Source organism: Ctenocephalides felis, unplaced genomic scaffold (assembly GCF_003426905.1).
Source record: "Ctenocephalides felis isolate EL2017-DRISC unplaced genomic scaffold, ASM342690v1 CF-g0.4_SCAFFOLD_01492, whole genome shotgun sequence".
NCBI classification, from domain to species: domain Eukaryota; kingdom Metazoa; phylum Arthropoda; class Insecta; order Siphonaptera; family Pulicidae; genus Ctenocephalides; species Ctenocephalides felis.
The window spans coordinates 11,419,447-11,437,878 of record NW_020537646.1 but is presented as its reverse complement, the minus strand read 5'-3'; the positions used below and the strand labels follow the sequence as shown (position 1 = coordinate 11,437,878).

General features: G+C 27.7%; 1 protein-coding gene across 1 annotated transcript; it reads right to left on the bottom strand.

The window, feature by feature from the left end:
* Positions 1–707: 707 nt before the first annotated feature.
* Positions 708–17,205, bottom strand: LOC113369919 (G protein-coupled receptor kinase 2). Its single transcript, XM_026610537.1, has 15 exons — positions 17,191–17,205; positions 16,804–16,882; positions 8,189–8,333; positions 7,570–7,719; positions 5,418–5,513; positions 5,002–5,283; positions 4,827–4,926; positions 4,589–4,694; positions 4,318–4,507; positions 3,686–3,815; positions 3,322–3,449; positions 2,883–3,031; positions 1,598–1,801; positions 970–1,233; positions 708–905 (listed from the first exon to the last, which is right to left on the bottom strand). Exons 4-15 carry the CDS (start codon positions 7,619–7,621, stop codon positions 813–815), a joined length of 1,794 nt encoding a protein of 597 aa, XP_026466322.1. The 5' UTR covers positions 7,622–7,719; positions 8,189–8,333; positions 16,804–16,882; positions 17,191–17,205; the 3' UTR covers positions 708–812.
* Positions 17,206–18,432: the final 1,227 nt, after the last annotated feature.

The following is an 18,432-nucleotide window of genomic DNA, read 5'->3' as shown; positions in this document are numbered from 1 at the left end:
TGGTGTTTTTTGTTTTTCAAAAATAAAATACAATTTAAATAAAATATTAAATAATGTAGTAGTATATAATTTTTACTGTTTTGAAATTACACTGCTGATGAAGCATACCATGGTCTCGAAACGTCTGTAATTGTTAAATAGCGTGTGTAAAAATCTGAGTGTTACGTTGTTCATATTTAACATTTAATATTCTCCACCTTACATTAAATTAATTCCACTCATATCACAAAATTCTATATATATATGCATATATATATAATATATATATATATATATATATATAAATAATTTATCCTTAATACATTCTGTATATTTATATAGTGATCTACAAGTAAATAAGATATTTAAAAAATATAAATATTTCAATAAATGTAGCTGCCAAACATATTTTGGGTAATAATACCATGAATATAATCTGAACAATGTTTTATTAGTTCTTTGTTATTGTAAACATATAAGTAATAAATCATGTATTCTAGTTTGGGTTCTTAATTTATTTTATGTCACTGTATGATGACTTAATCCCAAGTCAAAACATACATATGGTAATAAAGGAAAAAATTATTATTATATAAACTATTACTCTAAAATTTTCAGAAATGTGGAATAATTTATTAATTATATTTAAATATTAAGCTATATACTCATTTTGTAACCACAATTATTATAAAAAAGACAAGAGCATTTCAAGAAGTTTCATTTCAGGGAATTTAATAAATTAGTAACATGCACAATATTAATACATACGACAATGTTTACAACAAGAAGTATTCTAATGATGTATATCATAGCATAATTTCATATATTGACTATCAACTTTGATGTTCTTGTGCTAGAACTTTTTGGTTTGACTTCAGTAGATGCTCTGCAAATGGTATTTGTTTAGATCGAGCAGATTGTTTTTTCTAGAATTATCCACATAGCATCAGTATTATGAAAATATTAACTAAAATAAATAACTAATAATACCTTAAATCCAAAAGAGAAGCAACCTTGTTTTTCTTCTGTGGGTTCAGGTAATACTATTAAATCAGGTGTTGGTGTATCATCTATTCCAAAGACATTTAATTCGCTATAACTATCTGTATCAATCATTTCCATTTGCCAAGGTATTGACACAGAACCAGTATTAAATTTTGAATAAAAATTATCATCTGTTGCATCTAAATTAACCCCTTTTATAGTAGAAAACTGTTCAATATCCAATACATCTTTAGCATATACTGCATGAGGCTAAAAAAATATTTAAGCATAAATTACATGAACATTTCAATAATGTGATATTCTGTTTTAGAAATTGTTGCCAATTTGTAATCACCACTAAAATTTTGTATGTTGTAATGATACTTTATAGATATTAGACTGCAATAGATTAGATAGCAATATCCAAAAATAAATATAACTAATAATGTCGAATATTTCTGTAAAATAACTGATTTAGTGTCCACGAATAATAATTCATCAAAAGAAATCAGTATTGTCATTATTTTATCTAAATCTATTACTGGTCCTATAACATGTTTTTAAAATTAACGATACTTTAATAAAAAAAAAAAAATTAAAATATAGTCCTTTCGATGTTTAAAGAACTACTTACATCAGGAAGAAAGGGTGCTTCTATGAGACCTGCTTCAAGTCTTTTCCAATTCATGGTACTAAAGAAAGAATGTAATTTAATTTCACGAGCCCCATATCGACCACAATGACATCCTAATCTAGTTTTTGGATTTTTTACCAATAGCTGCTGGCATAATGATTTTGCTTCATCGGTAAACTTTGATGAGTATTTCTCTTGATCTTCCTTCAAAAAAAGGAATGAAATTATTACTATATTATGCGTGAATAAAAATAGACATAGTGTGATAATAATAAAACATAAATAAATATCATATTTTTCAAATATTAAAAGCTCTTGAATAATTGTGTTTGGTAATTAATAATAATGCAAGCAAAAATAATATAGATATGAATATATAACAAAGATATTTCAAACTTTTGTATAACAAACCTGAATATAGAATAAATTCTAAACTAGTGGGGTGTATGGCATCGTGCCTTAAGGCAAATTGCTGGAACTTCCCGTACCGTAACGAAATATTCAAGGAATAGTGAATGTTTTCAAATAGATTATTATAAATGAATACTGTAACATTGTGTAATATTTATAAGAATTATATAAACTGAATTGCAAAGTTGAAAACATTATTTGTTTAAAGTATATCAGAACTTTAGTCAGAATTAAAAATAAAATCCGCATTATTTTCGATATATAAAAAAAAAATTTTTTGAAAAAAAAAAAAATTGAAACAAATTTTTTTTTCCAAAATCAATTATTTTGTTAAGACAAGCAGAAAGTTCTATGAATCATTTAAATCGGACGCTTAGTTCTCTCAAAAACTGCCGTTTTTTTAACATTTAGCTCTGTGGCTCCGAAACCGCTGGGCCTACCTTTGCCAAAAACTAATAACCACTTTTCCTCGTCATTACTAACTAAATGTTTTTTGGATCATACAAATCGGATGATCCGTTCTCTCAAAAACTCGATTTCTATTTTCTACACTCTTTACTCCGTATCTCCAAAACGGCTGGATCTGCCTTTGCCAAAAACTAATCAGCTCTTCTCCCTATCGATAGGAATCGAATGTTTTTTTTAACCATTCAAATCGGTTGATCCGTGCGCCCGAAAACGTGCCTGAAAATTTGTATCCATACATACATACACACACACATCCATTTTTTCTGAGGTATGCCAAAATGTTCAGAAACCTTCAAAACGTCGAGAAATGCAAAAATTTTCTATTTCGATTTTCGGCCCATTACAATAACTTACCCTACGGGAAGTTAATAAATTAATCGGGCATGAAACTCTGTTTACTTTTTACCTTCACTCTTCTGTCAACTTCCTCCCGCTTAACTTTTTCCTTTCTGGCTCTGAATGGTGCTTGACCTTCCAACATTTCATAAAGCAAACATCCAAAGCTAAACCAATCTGGACTGTATGAGTATTTTTCATTTTCAATGACTTCGGGGGCTGTAACATTTACAAACTTTGAATTATTTGTGCATATATTTATTTTAATCAATGAAACTCTATTTATAGTATGATGGTCTTCACTTTTCAATTCATTAATATAAAAATAATTGTAAAGCAGATGTAGTATTTTCATTATCAGACTGTGAAACATATAAAAAACAATAAATCAGCAACAAAGAGAAATATTTACTAAGACATCATTATCACAAATGTAGGGCAAAATATATAAATAAATCAGCAATAAATACTGAAGATTGTATAGATATAACAGATACTGAAATACTAACCCATATAACCAACTGTTCCTACTCTGCCTCTCACCATTTCGCCTTCAGGAATATCCATAGCTAAACCCAAATCAGATATTCTCACATGACCAAAATCATCCAAAAGAATATTTTCAGGTTTGCAATCTCTGTTACATAATATTAAAATGAATATTATAAAATACATTTTGTAAAAAATAGTTGCAATTTGGTAAAATAGTTGTTTACAAAACTATTGTTAATCTTGGTTTATTCTTCTCGATTAATGAATTTTAAATTTGAAAACTTTATGCTATTGATTGAATTTTTTTTTCACATACCAAATGTTTAAAGTGACTTTGGTGCAAACATTATTAGTTCTTTGAGAGCAATTTCTTCAACTTACCTGTAAACTATTCCTTGTTCATGCAGATGTTCTAGTCCGCAGACTACTTCTGCGGCATAAAACATTGCTCGTGATGTTTCAAAGCCAGGTTCACCTCCCATATTATATATATGAAATTTTAAATCTCCTCCTAGAAAAATAAAAATAAATTGGTAAACTGCTGCTTAAATTGTTCTTTTTGTTTTGAGCCAAGATATTTTATTTAACTTAATTTTCAATGGGACAAATAGTTTCGAAGCAATATAAGACATATATATATATATACATATATATATATATACATATATACACATATATATATACACACATATATATACATATACACACACATATATATACATATACACACACATATATACATATACACACACATATATATACATATACACACACATATATACATATACACACACACATATATACATATACACACACACATATATACATATACACACACACATATATACATATACACACACACATACATAACATCAAGTAGATGAGAGATTTTTACATCAAAACGCATGGAAAAATAAAGATGTTTTAAAAATCTTGATTTACTTTTTACTTGATGTTACGCCCTCCAAGAAATTAATCATATATCAATTTATCAATATTGTTATCAAACTCACCATTCATTATGGTTAAAACTAAACAGAGGGCATCTTTGGTCTCATAGGCATATGCCAAATTGACAACAAATCTTGAATTAATTTTTTGTAATATTTGCTTTTCAATCAACACCATTGACTCTCCCCTTCTTTTTTTAATTCGTTTTTTTTCTAATTTTTTGCAAGCGTACATTTTACCCGTTGCCCTTACCTAAAAAACAAAATTTGAATTTTTCCTAAATCTTTTCAATTTTGAATTTAAAAAATATATATTTAAATTAAGCAGTCTTACTTGACATGCACAAACTTCTCCAAATCCTCCTTTTCCTAGAACTCGATACATTCGAAAAGTCTTGTATGTTACAGGCAATGCTTCTAGCCATTTCCATTGCAAATATCTAATTTTAATAAACCAGTATAGCAATTTTGATAATGTATAAAATATTATTTTTCTACTATTTACAATAAATATAATAAAACTGCATCACATATAATAGTTTGTAACTAAAGTTGAATTTTAACAGCCATACCTATGAAAATACATTGATGATTCAAAATCCCAGAAAGGCTCCCCTGCCAAAAAGTTTTTGATGATTAAAACACAAGGTTCAAATAGATCTTTACAACCACCTGTGAATTTATTAAATGTTTAGTTAGGAAATAAAAGTAGTAAAACTATCACCTGAATAAAACATTTTCACTCACTTGATAATTTGTTTTTACAATGCTCTATAACATCATCATTTAATACATCAATCACTGTGTTTCCAGGGTTATCACCCGATTCAATTGAACTACTTGTGAGGTATTTCTTACTTATTTCTAATGATATCTCCAAACGTGCTTCATCCAATTCCAGTTCATATTTTTCCACATCATCCAAGAAACAAATATAACGATAATATTGTGGTCTTTTCTTTTCACAAAACTGGCGAAATAATAATCTCCCAATTGGCTGCTGGTCAACTACGTAACTGTATCTTACATCTGTATAATAATTTAATAATACAAGTTTGCAACTCTTAATATTAGTGAGAAATATTTAAATAAATCATTTCATTAATATTTTAAAATGCATGTAATACCGAACATAGATTCATTTAAAGTGAATAATAGCATACCTATTTTGTTTTTTATATCTATGCATTGAGATATGTGAGGAAATTGCAGAATTTTCTTCCATTTTTTGCTTTTGCCTTTGCTGCTGTCTGATCCACCTAAGATTATGCGAATATTTAATCATATTGTAAAACATTAAGAAAATGATAATGATTGAATGATTATGAATATTGAATATAAATGAATCAGGCGATAAATATGAATAATATTGGCTCAAAAACCATTAAAATTGTTACAAATAATAAAAGTATTTTTTTTCAATCAAATACATGAATAATATACTGAAGTATATACATACATACATATATATATATATATATATATATATATATATATATATACATATATATATACCCCAACTAACTTTGGAAGGCCAATCCACCCAAAATGATGTAACTTTTGTATGGGAGACCTCTAAAGGAAGGTCCCAGCGGGTGAACCATGGGCATGGGTAGATCAGCATTCCAAACTTACTGGGGGTCGGTCATACATTTGGACATTATTGAGGAGCTCTAAATGAGCCAAAACAGGATTTTTTAAAATTTGACCCAATCTTTGGATGAATGCACCAGGCATCAGAATTCATTTTAGAGAAATGGTTTCTTCGGCAAAGTATCTTATTTTGATGCTTAGTATACGAAAAGCATATGTCCCTATGTGACTTTTACCCATACAAATAAATATACATACATATGTTAATCAGTATCTAAAAGGATATTTGCAGAATTTAAAGAAATAAATTTAAATTTATATTTAAAATAATTAAAGAATAAAAGATATACATGTCACACCAGGAAAAATCATTATTTTTGATAATTACATATAAAAAATAAACCAAACATACAATACATAAAATAAATATACAAAATAATCTACATATATATAAAAATAAGTCGGGTTTTCCTTCCTGACGATATAACTCCAGAACGCACGAACCGAATTCGACAATTTTGCATTCGTTGGAAAGGTCTCGGGCTCCACAATTTATAGCTAAGAAAATTAGTGGTGCATGGCATCGTGCCTTAATGCAAATTGCTGGAACTTCACGCACCGTATTTATCAGAATTATGCTTGGTTAAGTCAACGAGCAATTCTTGCTGCAACAAATAATGATATACACGCACTGAATTTCACCATTCAATCAAAAATTGCTGACAATTTGGTGACATACCAATGATTCCGACTGGTCTTCAGTTTGACTTCAAACGATTGCAATTTCCAGTTCCCCTTGCGTTCGCAATGACAATTAACAAGTCGCAAGGCCAATCGCTTAGTGTTTGCGGGATAAATTTCAAATAGATTATTTAGAAAATCTTTTTTTTTTCGCATGGGCAGTAATACGTTGCCTGTTCACGAGTTGGAAAACCATCCGCTTTGTTTGTGTTAACGTCAGACCAAAAAACAAAAATGTTTACAAAGAGCACTTCAATGAAACGGATAATTGGCGGGTACACTTTCATTTACTTAAAGAAGTTCAACTAAAAACACTTCATTTTTTTAATCGAAATAAATTCATTACAGTTGTGTAAATATCAAATTTTTCCTTTTCAAATATAAAACAAACAAAAAAATTCTTCATCTTTCTCACGAAACCATCTGGTGGCGAAACGGAGTTCGTCGGGTTTGCTAGTAAATATATAAATATATTTAATAATAATAATATAAAAATAAATAAATATTTTATGTATTGTATGTTTGGTTTATTATATCAAATCATTTTAGGGCCGGAACGCATTTCGGCAAAAAAAATTAAAAAATCTGCTACAACAGAAAATAATTTGATAAGTGAATTTTATAATTTTTATTTTAACTAATTTTTATTAAACGTCCTTATTATTGTAATAAACACACACACACACACATATATATATATGTGTGTGTTTATTATATATATATATATATATATATATATATGCACAAAATGGGGTTTGTAATAATTTTTGTTTATGTCCTTTTTGAACGAAACCGGAACAAACATAAAAACCGGTTTTTTAATTTTAGCGTTCCGGCAAAAAAATATTAGCACATAAAATATATATATATATATATATATAGTATATATATATATATATATATATATATATATATATATATATATATTAGCTCAATGTTAAAAAAGTAAGTTTCAACCATATTTCACGTATCTACTTTCACCTTCACGAGCTTTCAAATATACAGTGTTGGCAACAATGTTCTCCAGTTCCATTAGTTCCAGGTTGCTGATTGAACTATCCCGCTACAAAAGCGGGACACACAGTCAATTCACAACTTTTCTTTTTTGGCCCGATAATACTTCAATATAAACTACAAAATAAAGGCAACAAATTACATTATTACCAATAATATATATTGTAAATAGGTAGATATAGGTTACTTTATGAATCAGCTATGTGAGATCAGAATAAAGTCTTATAAACACAAATTAATACAAGAATCTGAAATTCATTTGTTAACCCCTTAACTTAGAATAGCCCGCGTACGAAAGCTAGGCCAAACGTAAATATCACGCACATCTGGCCAGAAGCAAATACTACTCATTATGGCCATGACCGGTACCGCAATCGCATGTATTACAAAATATTTATTTATATGAAACTATAAAGCACAAAATTATTTTTATTTTTGTGATGAACTGCACTCTGTGTGGAAAAATCGTCATGAACGCCGCGCCAGCTTGAACAAGTTTGGCCCAACAATTTGGAATCTAAATCGTAAGTTAAGGTACAACGTTTGTAAAGACTGCTCTTAGTATCAATAAAAAGACATATCTCACCTTTGGCACAAATTTTTGAGCAGCTTAATACTTTTCAGGAGCATCAACTAAAACCGCTGCAGGCAAAAGCCCGGGAACCAAAAATTACTCTCTGCTATGCACACATACATGCTGCAGTCAGTGTATAGATTGATTTATACAATTCCTGAAAAAAAATTATTTAATCTTTTTTAATAAATGTCCACTCACTACAATTCTAAGAACAATGAATTGAATCCATTCTACAAACATTTGGAATTTTATATTTTTAAATAATGAAATAATGTATAAATTAAAAAGCACAATGTGTACACAAACACATTTATATTCATTATTTTTTATCATATCTAAACAACATTTAAATTAACTCATGTTGCAGTATTGTTTCTAAAATAAATAATTAAAAAGTAAAATCATTCCAAATAATTCATTTAAAGGGGTTGTTCGGTTTTTATTTATTTATTTTTTTCGATTTTTGATATTATGAAAGCTAAAAACCTTAGAATTATTAAAAAAAAATCATCTCAATATCTATTTTTTGACGAAGTTATAGATATATATATATATATATATATATATATATATATATATATATATATATATATATATATATATATATATATATATATATCTATATGTATCTCCGCGAGCTATTGTATGCCAGCTGCCCTCTTTTTCATTATAATACCTCATGCACATGATCTTTTTAATGTGTCAGCATCTTTGAACACCATGGTGTATTTAGTACATTAAATTAAATGGTGTATTTAGTACATTGTATTAAAAACTTCAAATACGTTTTTCTCAAATTGACTTTTTTCAATGCGGTGCCACAAATTAATAAAAAAAAGTACAAGTCGGATCGACTTACATTTTTTTTAATTTGTTCACCACTGCAATACCTAGTCCTCCTACCTCAAACACTTGATAACATTACGCAAAAAAATTTTGCAAAGCTTCTCGCCCCAAAAAAAGTCCTTTTTTGACACTTTTTTTTAAATAGCTGCCATTTTTTTCCTTCCTGCTTTTTTTCTTTCATTTTGGTAGGGGGACTGGATTCAAACTTCTTCTTCAACGTAGTTTCTTTTATTGTTTCAGGCGATGCGCAACAGATTTATCTGTGGCACCGCAAAAGAGATCGATTTTGCAAGGCCGACTTTGGCGGCCCCTGGTTAAAAAATGTCAGCGAAAAAAAACAAAAAGAAAATTTCGTAATATTCTATGATTATGTAATTTTTGTTTAAAAAAAAACGCATGTCTCTATGATAAATACATTTCGAGAAAAACAAAAACAAATACCTTGCATTTTTTGTAAAAAAAAAAGAACAACCCCCTTAATTCAAATTATCTTAATCTGAAAATATATCTTGATCGTCCATCATAATCTTCAAACATTTTTTACATCAATTATTTGACCAGTTTGCCTGAAGCATTAACCCTTTCCACTTCTACGTTGCAAAAGTAATACATAATATGTCGACGAAACTATAGTTTCGACAACTTATAATGTTATTCGTGTTTATTTGTGTGTTTTGCCATTTGTGATGTAAAAAAATATATATTTTACCACTGTGCACATACTCATACCATGGAATGATAATTTCATATATATATATATATATATATATATATATATACTCAAACGTATATATATATATTAAACTTTCTTACCATTTTCTTACATTTTTAAGATACTTAACACTTTTTTCTTACATGCATATTACCTTTTCTTACGTATTACAAACATTTTTACTTTTTCCTAACTTATTACATGATTATTACTTTTTCCTTTTTATTACTTGAATTTTAACTTCTCCCCAAGGTTCTCCCGGTGTATTGACTTATTCTCCAACTCTTTTGAGTACAGGGATACAATCCGAGTACCTCTTATTTGCAAGAGGCATGTTGCTACTACAACTCTTGCACCCTCTGCATATACGTACGCTGCAGCAATGCCCACGAAAGGCCATTTTTACTTGAGATCATGTTTGAAATTTATGATTTCAAGTGAAAATTTGGTATGAAGCTGCTTTGATACCGAACCGACCGCAGTTGGATTCGTACCCGGGACTAGGATTTGCTAGCCCACGTTCTTACCACGGGACCACGGCCGGCCCATTATATTATATTAGGATACAAAATTGTAAGTGTTTATTATTATTATTATCGTTTTTTTCCTATGAAATTTCTTACATGTTTATTTAGTTTTAATTTTTATATGTCTATTGATTGCCATTGAATGAAAGCTAAGATGCTAGCCGAAACGTATGGATTTTAAATAAATTTCTAAAAACTCATACTATTTTTATTGATGTAACCCCCGACTTTTAAACTCAAATAAAATTATATCAACATCAAATTCAAGATTATTCATATATACTTATTTATTTATATTATATATTAAAGAGGAATTAGCTTTTAGTGCAAGTTTCTTAAAAATAAAAAGCTATTAATGGTATATATATAGCAGTGATAGAAAAATGCTCTATAATAGCCTCCAGTTTAGTTTTATCTCTAAATATTAAATGTTAGTAAACTTTGAATAGTTAGTTGTAATATTTGTTTTTTTTAACTGATTTAATTTTATGATTCATATAATATACTTTTAAAAGGATTCAAGATCAACAACCCTCACATAAAATATAATTTAGCCTAATGATTCTTGTGTATGAAGTGGCGATCGAGTATATAAAATAATTAACTAGTAAATTAAATAGATAATAGCAAGTTAACAAACATAAAAAAGTAACTTTAGCTTCAGTTATAAAAAAATACTATAATATAACAATTCATCGAAAGAAATGCAATAATGTTTAAAGTTGTAAGAGCTTAATGCAACGTTCGTTTGAACTCGTTTATTTAAATACTTAAATTAGTCGGTGTTGTTTTCAAGGGTAAATAATTACGTTCGGACCAACTCAATTTATTTGACGCTCATCAAGTACGAAACTCGTCATATTACCCAATGGCTTTATGTAAAAACTTGATTAAAAAAAAGTTGGCTGAAAGATTTTAGCATACACTTTATATTATTTAAATATTAGTGCAATTACTCTAAAGAATGAAGTTATTTTACAAATAGGGACAACTAAGGTAAACATATTATTACAATTCAAATCCGAAACGGGAGTTGTTTAATTTAAATATAATTTAAAATAACAAATAATAATTAAGAAAACGATAAAAATCAGTCTTTTTTTCTAAAAGAAATTAATTTTTTAAAATCAGAATTGCTGGCAGCGAGTGCAAAACTTCTTATTTTGTTTAAGAATTAACTTTTGCTTTTAAGTCTTGTATAAAATTCTGTAAAATTTTCTTTATAATTTTGCGTATAAAGTATCGCCTATTCCAAGTCGAGTTTTGTCACTTCTCTAAAGCATTTGTCTTGCAAGAAGTGTGTTTCCATATTTTAATATGGAAATGTAAGTGCGAAAATACTAAAATTCTAAGAGTTTCATATAACCATAATCGTCGTATAATTAATTTTTGGATATTTGAAGAAGTGTTGTAATTTTAAATTGTTGTAATGACGATAAGTCAATGTCAACTTATGCTTTTCAAAAATTCAGGATGATAGAGGCAAATAGTACTTTTAGAAAAAATTGTAATCCAAAGTGACAATCCGGGAATGTCCTGGACAATCCGGGGCTATCCTGATCCACCCAGTACGTATGATCAACTCAGTATAGCGGACACAATTGCAATCGAGAAAATATTTCATATTTGAACGTAATGTCATTTAAGTTAAAATTGCTGATTGCATATTAAACTACCAGAAAAAGTAAATATTTATTATACGTAAATCATCTTACGCTAAGCAAACAAAAAGCCGATATGACGCGTGAGATCATTATATTTGCGACTGTTGACATTAAAATGTCTTAAGCTGTAGTTTAATTAGTTCTAGTATTAACAATAACAATGTTGTTCTTTCGTCATAACATGGCAAAGATAATATCAGGAAAAATTTACGACATTTTTCAATATGCGGCGATGATTGACAGACCAATGAAAGAAACTTATAATATATCCTTAATACGAAAAACAATATGCTAATGACCTAGTTAGGGTTTAAATCGCGATGGTAAAGCTCGCATTAGTTTAGTAATAAAGTCACATTGTAACATCATTTAGAATATTATCTAGATCGAACAAATAAAAATGTGACACATCTATATATAATTAAAGTAAACTAATGAAAAATGCTATCCTAACAGGCCTCTTATTCTTATCAAATGCAAATTATTTAATCTTACACATATTCAATTTCTTTTTATTTGCTAATAAAATGGATTAAATAGATTTTTTAAATTAAATTTATTTATCAAACTTATTAAAAGCACTAGAATAAATACCATAATCATTTATTTATATGAATTTTAACATTTATTATATGAATATATATATATATATATATATATATATATATATATATATCTTATATATAAAAATGGATCGCAAAATGTGTTGGTAAGCGCATAACTCAACAACGCCTGGACCAATTTGGCCAATTCTTTTTTTAAAATGTTCGTTGAAGTCCAAGGATGGTTGTTACGGCGAGAAAAAAACGAATAATTGCCGGGAAAACCCTAAAAACAGCCCTTTTCTTCTTTAATCGAGAAGGCAACGCAATTTGTAAAAAAAACAATGATCTATGTCATGACATTTTGTGTGGTTTTTGATAATCTAATTTTGAATATATTTATATAAACGTAGAAATATCTTTCTATTAATCAAGCTATATTTGCAGCCAAAAATATTGATGTAAATTAATTAAATTTCAAAATTCAAGAACAAATTACAGGCGAATCAGTTGATTCGGCAACTAACCAAGACGATCCACCGGAGTTTTTTAACTCGCTCTTCAATTAAGGGTTGGATCGGCAATTATAATGTTGCGAAATATCGACTAACTATATTCAAAGGATAGTATAAAGCAGAAGATGTTCTCGCACCATGCATCCCAATGCGTTTCCAGTGCGTTATCATTAAGTGTTTGTGTATTAATTTAGAAAACCCATGTTTCTCACATGGAAAATCGTATGTTGTTTGTTCCCGTATTGGAAAACCATCAGATTTGTTTGTCTATGCGCCAGGTAATCAAACAAAAAACATCGTTTATCACAAAGCACTACAATGAAAATTGAACTGATTTTTGAATTATGATTTACATTATTAAAATTACTTACTTTTAAATGCTTATAGTCTTTTATTTAATTATTTTTAATTCACACCGAATTATTACCAGGGTGAGGGTTCTGTTCAGAATAATTTTTTGCAAAGAATAGAAAAAAGGTAGGCACAAGACACCGTCACATTACAATTTTTTTTTGACAGGACGAAGTGTGTCGGGCCGGCTAGTATATATATATATATATATGATTTAGTAGTTATTTTTGGTGAGATATATGTGTAAGTTCCTGTACATACATCAACGAATAAAAAGCAAAAATTTATAAATTAATCTTTAATTCCAAACGTTTCGACATTCAATTTAATGTCATCATCAGTGGATCTAAAAACGGTGTAAAAATTAATATAACTAGGTAATTATAAAATTCGTGGATTGGTATAGACACTATAAATTTAAGAGAAAAATTAATAGAACAGCAACACTTAACAACAAAAAATAATAAAAGACAGTAAAGTTAATAAAGATAGAAACTAGATAAATAAATAAACGTTGGTAATTAAAGATTTATTTATAAATATTAGCTTTTTATTCTTTGATGTATCGCCCTACAAGAACTTACACACACACACACACACACACACACATATATATATATATATATAATATAGTCATATTATATCAATATATATATATATATATATATATATATATATATATGTATATATGTAACATGTGTAAAGGATGGGCATATCGATGTATATTTAAACAGGAAATGAATGTTATCTTTCAATTTTGTATGTCACAAATTATTCATATGAATAATAAATGTTAAAACAAATAAAATTTTTACATGTAACAAACTAAAGACAGTCTAGCCTGAACTAAAAATTTACAGCATGTAGTCATAATAAAGTTTCATTATTTTATGCTGTTACAAAACAAACAATTTTAAGGAAAACATTCTCGATACAACAATATTCAATATAAATATTGTATAAATAATCTATATATATATATATATATATATATATTGATTGTTTCTTTTCCGAACAGTAAATCCAATAATAAAAAACAATTTGTTTTTTGAAGATGTTTAATACGACGTTTCGGAACTAGGTAGTTAGTTCCGAAACGTCGTATTAAACATCTTCAAAAAACAAATTGTTTTTTATTATTGGATTTACTGTTCGGAAAAGAAACAATCAATATATTGAAAAAATCCAGGACTTATCTATTGAATATATATATATATATATATATATGTATATATTAAATTAAAAATATGAACAGCACTCTTTTTTTGCACTAATTAATTAAATGATATTAATTTTACGAACGTTTCTACACTAGGTCTGTCTCATCATCAGTTTATTATAATTTAAAATATGAATATCTGAACTAACATAATGTGTTAACTCTCCCAACTTGTTGTCTTGTTGTTTTCACTTAAAAAAAATAATGATATTAATAATAAAAACAGTAACAACAACAAGTTGGAAGAGTTAACACATCATGCTACTTTAGATATTCATATTTAAAATTTTAAATTATATTACACTAATGATGAGACAAACCTAGTCTCGAAATGTTTGTAAAATTAATATTATTTAATAAATTACTGAAAAAAAGAGTGCTGTTTGTTAATATTTCTAATTTAATATTTAACTACTCACAATACATTTGTTATATGTATATATATATATATATACATATATATATATATATGTATATATATATATGTATATAATAATAATAATGGGTAGTGCTGCCCTAGGGCAGGTCCGTGAGCTGAGTTAAACTCCAACTCGATTCAGGGAAGAAGTAGTGTGAGAGTTTTTCCCATTTCCATATATATATATATATATATATATATATATATATATAAATATATGTATTTATCAGGGTGGTCCTTAATATGAAAGTTTTTAAATTTCTTTGTTCCCATGGCTTCTGAATTGATAAAAAAATCTCTGAAAGTTTTAGCTCTTAATTAATATTAATTTTAAGATAGTCTGCATTTCAACTAATAACATGGGAAAATTTCCATTTGTATTTTAGAGTTCAATATGGTCTGTCAGTGACAAATATGAAAAATCAAGCCAGAAAAATTATCCTTAAATGACTGTCTTGAATAGAGATTTAGAGTTTATTAAATGTTTAATTTTATTAGTTTTTATTTAATGTTATATATTTGTAATTTATATATATTAAGTGTTATGTATATATACAAGTATATATGAACTCTTAATACAACTTTTCTCATATTATCTTTAGTTTATAATTTGTACACTTTAAAATGTAATAATATTGTAGTAATGCCTTGGGTGTTGAATAAATAAATAAATAAATAAATAAATAACTCATTGACAAAAATCACACATATTCAACCAAATTTCGAGAATAACATTGTATTTGCTTATTCTGATAAAAAATAAAAATTTTACAAAAAAAATAAGATATATTTTATAAAATAAGTTTATACATAATAATTATAGATTTATTAAACTTTGATCTCAAATAACTCTTAAGGCAATAGGTTTAATGAAAAATTATAAGAAACCCTTTTTGCATCAAATTTTCAATAAAACATTACACGAATTGATACTTTTGATTCATTTGTAGCTGGAGTTATAAAATTCTAAAAAACAAATGGATTTTTTCCAATGTTACTTTCATAACAAACTTTGGTTGAAGTGCGGACTATCTTAAAGTAAATATCAGGAACTAAAACTTTCAGAAAGTTTTCTTATATCAATTTGGAAGCATATTAGCATCTGGAAGCAAAGAAATTTAAATGCATTAACACTTTAATAATTACAGACGTTTCGAGTCCTTGGAATGCCTCATCTTCAGTGTAATTTCAAAACAGTTAATTATATACTAACACATCATTTAATATTTTATTTAAATTACATGTAATTTTTGAAAAGCAAAAAACAAATTTCTTGATTTTATTATGCAATCTCACACTCCATTTGTTTACATTATAATAATATCCATCCTGTCCATACATCTTCGTCACTTAAGATTTGTTTTCAAATATTTCTGTATATATTCACATGTTTAGTACTGTGTCAAGCATTGTAAGAGATAGTTGGTGTTTTTTGTTTTTCGAAAATTAAATGTAATTTAAATAAAATATTAAATAATATGTTAGTATATAATTAACACTGAAGATGGGGCATACCATGGTCTCGAAATGTCTGTAATTATTAAATATTGTTCTATATTGTTCATATTTAACATTTAGTATATGTTCCACTCATATCACAAAATTCTATATATATATATATATATATATATATATATATATATATATACATTAGATTACTAAATACTCAGATATTTTCAATCTAGAGTTCAATAATATCAAATCATAATCTTATAAAATAATATATATACATGCCTGCCCAATATGTATATATATATATATATATATATTTATATACATATATAGATATTTTATTTTATCTTAAGATTTTTCTCGTCAAGTTCAAATTACCTGAAGATTTATATGCAACTTTTCACTTCTTAAAATACTGATAGTAATTAATATCATTTGATAAGTCAAGTCGTAAAAACTAAAAATCAAATCATTTTATTAAATGAGCTGTGTCGACATCGAGATGAATTTCAGCCCGCATATAAAATAATTGCAACAACACTTCATCCACAGGTCAATATCGCACAAATGTAATTTGCAAACACTTTTACGCTATAAACAGTTTGAATAATATCAAGTGGTTCAATATAAAAAAAAATGTACTGTACTGCCATTTAATATTAGACAATAAGTTAAAAGTTTGTCAATTTGAATGAAAGAAACGCCATCGCCCATTCGCACGACATATTGACTAGGACTAGGTTGTCTAGTAAACTACATTACTACCAACTAAATCCGTGGCACTGCCACTGCTGACAACGTGAGATCGCATAGCGCGGCGGCCCAAGCCCAAAATGCAATGGCGGACCGAGTAGTCGCGTTCGCCGGTAGATGGCACTGTATTTTACATGTCATGTCATTTACATGTCAACGGACGAAGATTAAATGACTAGTTTAAACTGTAACTGTCAATAAATATTGTTATGTGATTTTTGTTGAAGGAAAATGTTCCTTCTCTCCTTTTTTTGTTACACAATTATGGCATAATTCTAATATTCATTTATACCTTTTATTGTTTACAAAACCACGTATATGATGAGGGATACTATACTTACGGGTAAGTATCTGAACAATGTCAAAAATGTAATGTGAATATTTATATTCATTGAAATACTAGATGACCCGACAGACGTTGTCCTGTACCCATGTCTACAATTTTTTAATTTAATATACTAATATTTATAATATGAGCGATGTTAAATGTAGAACTGCTTTAAATTAAATGATGAGTCTCAATTCCCACACTATATTGAAAATTGAAGTCTTTTAAACGGTTTAGCATGACCATAACCATAACATTACACTGGTAATTCATGTTGGATTAAATTAATTTAATTTTTATTATTTAGGATATCCAAAATTGCATCTTAAACTTCTCCTAATCGATATCGTGAGGGCCGAATTATATGACTTCATCTTTACTTTCCCATTTGTTGTTATAAAGTGAAATTTTTTACGAAATATTGTATAAAGATGAGTGAAAGATGCAAAGAACTTATATATTGAAAAAAAAACTATATTAAAAATTTAATATCCAAATCTTGTGTTGGCGCCCCCTAAAGGCGTGCGCTCGTATTTTTCGCATGCATCGCATTAAAGGTAGGACCGGCCCTGATTAATACTTGTAATTTAATATGAACTTTATATAATAGCAATAAAGCTCAAATTGATTCTACGTTTTAGTTAGAAAACGTTTGTATGAGATAAAGAAAAGGGCTGTTCTTAGGGTTTTCCCGGCAATTATTCGATTTTTTCTCGCCGTAAGAACCATCCTTAAACATCAATAAACATTTTAAAAAAATAATTGGACAAATTGGTCCAGGCGTTGTTGAGTTATGCGCTTACCAACACATTTTGCGATTCTGTTTTATATATAAGATATGTTCGTTTTATCTATTTGTAACTGCCAACGATGAATGGCATCGTCCCAAGGCAAAATGCTGGTACTTCCCGTACCGAAAAAAATAC

Excerpts from the sequence above, each read along its gene's own strand:
- LOC113369919 (XM_026610537.1), bottom strand. The coding sequence starts at position 7,621 with ATGGAACTGGAGAACATTGTTGCCAACACTGTATATTTGAAAGCTCGT. Across the intron at positions 5,284-5,417 it reads AGATATAAAAAACAAAATAG|ATGTAAGATACAGTTACGTA; the intron begins GTATGCTATTAT and ends ATTATTATACAG. Across the intron at positions 3,816-4,317 it reads AGTTTTAACCATAATGAATG|GAGGAGATTTAAAATTTCAT; the intron begins GTGAGTTTGATA and ends TTATTTTTCTAG.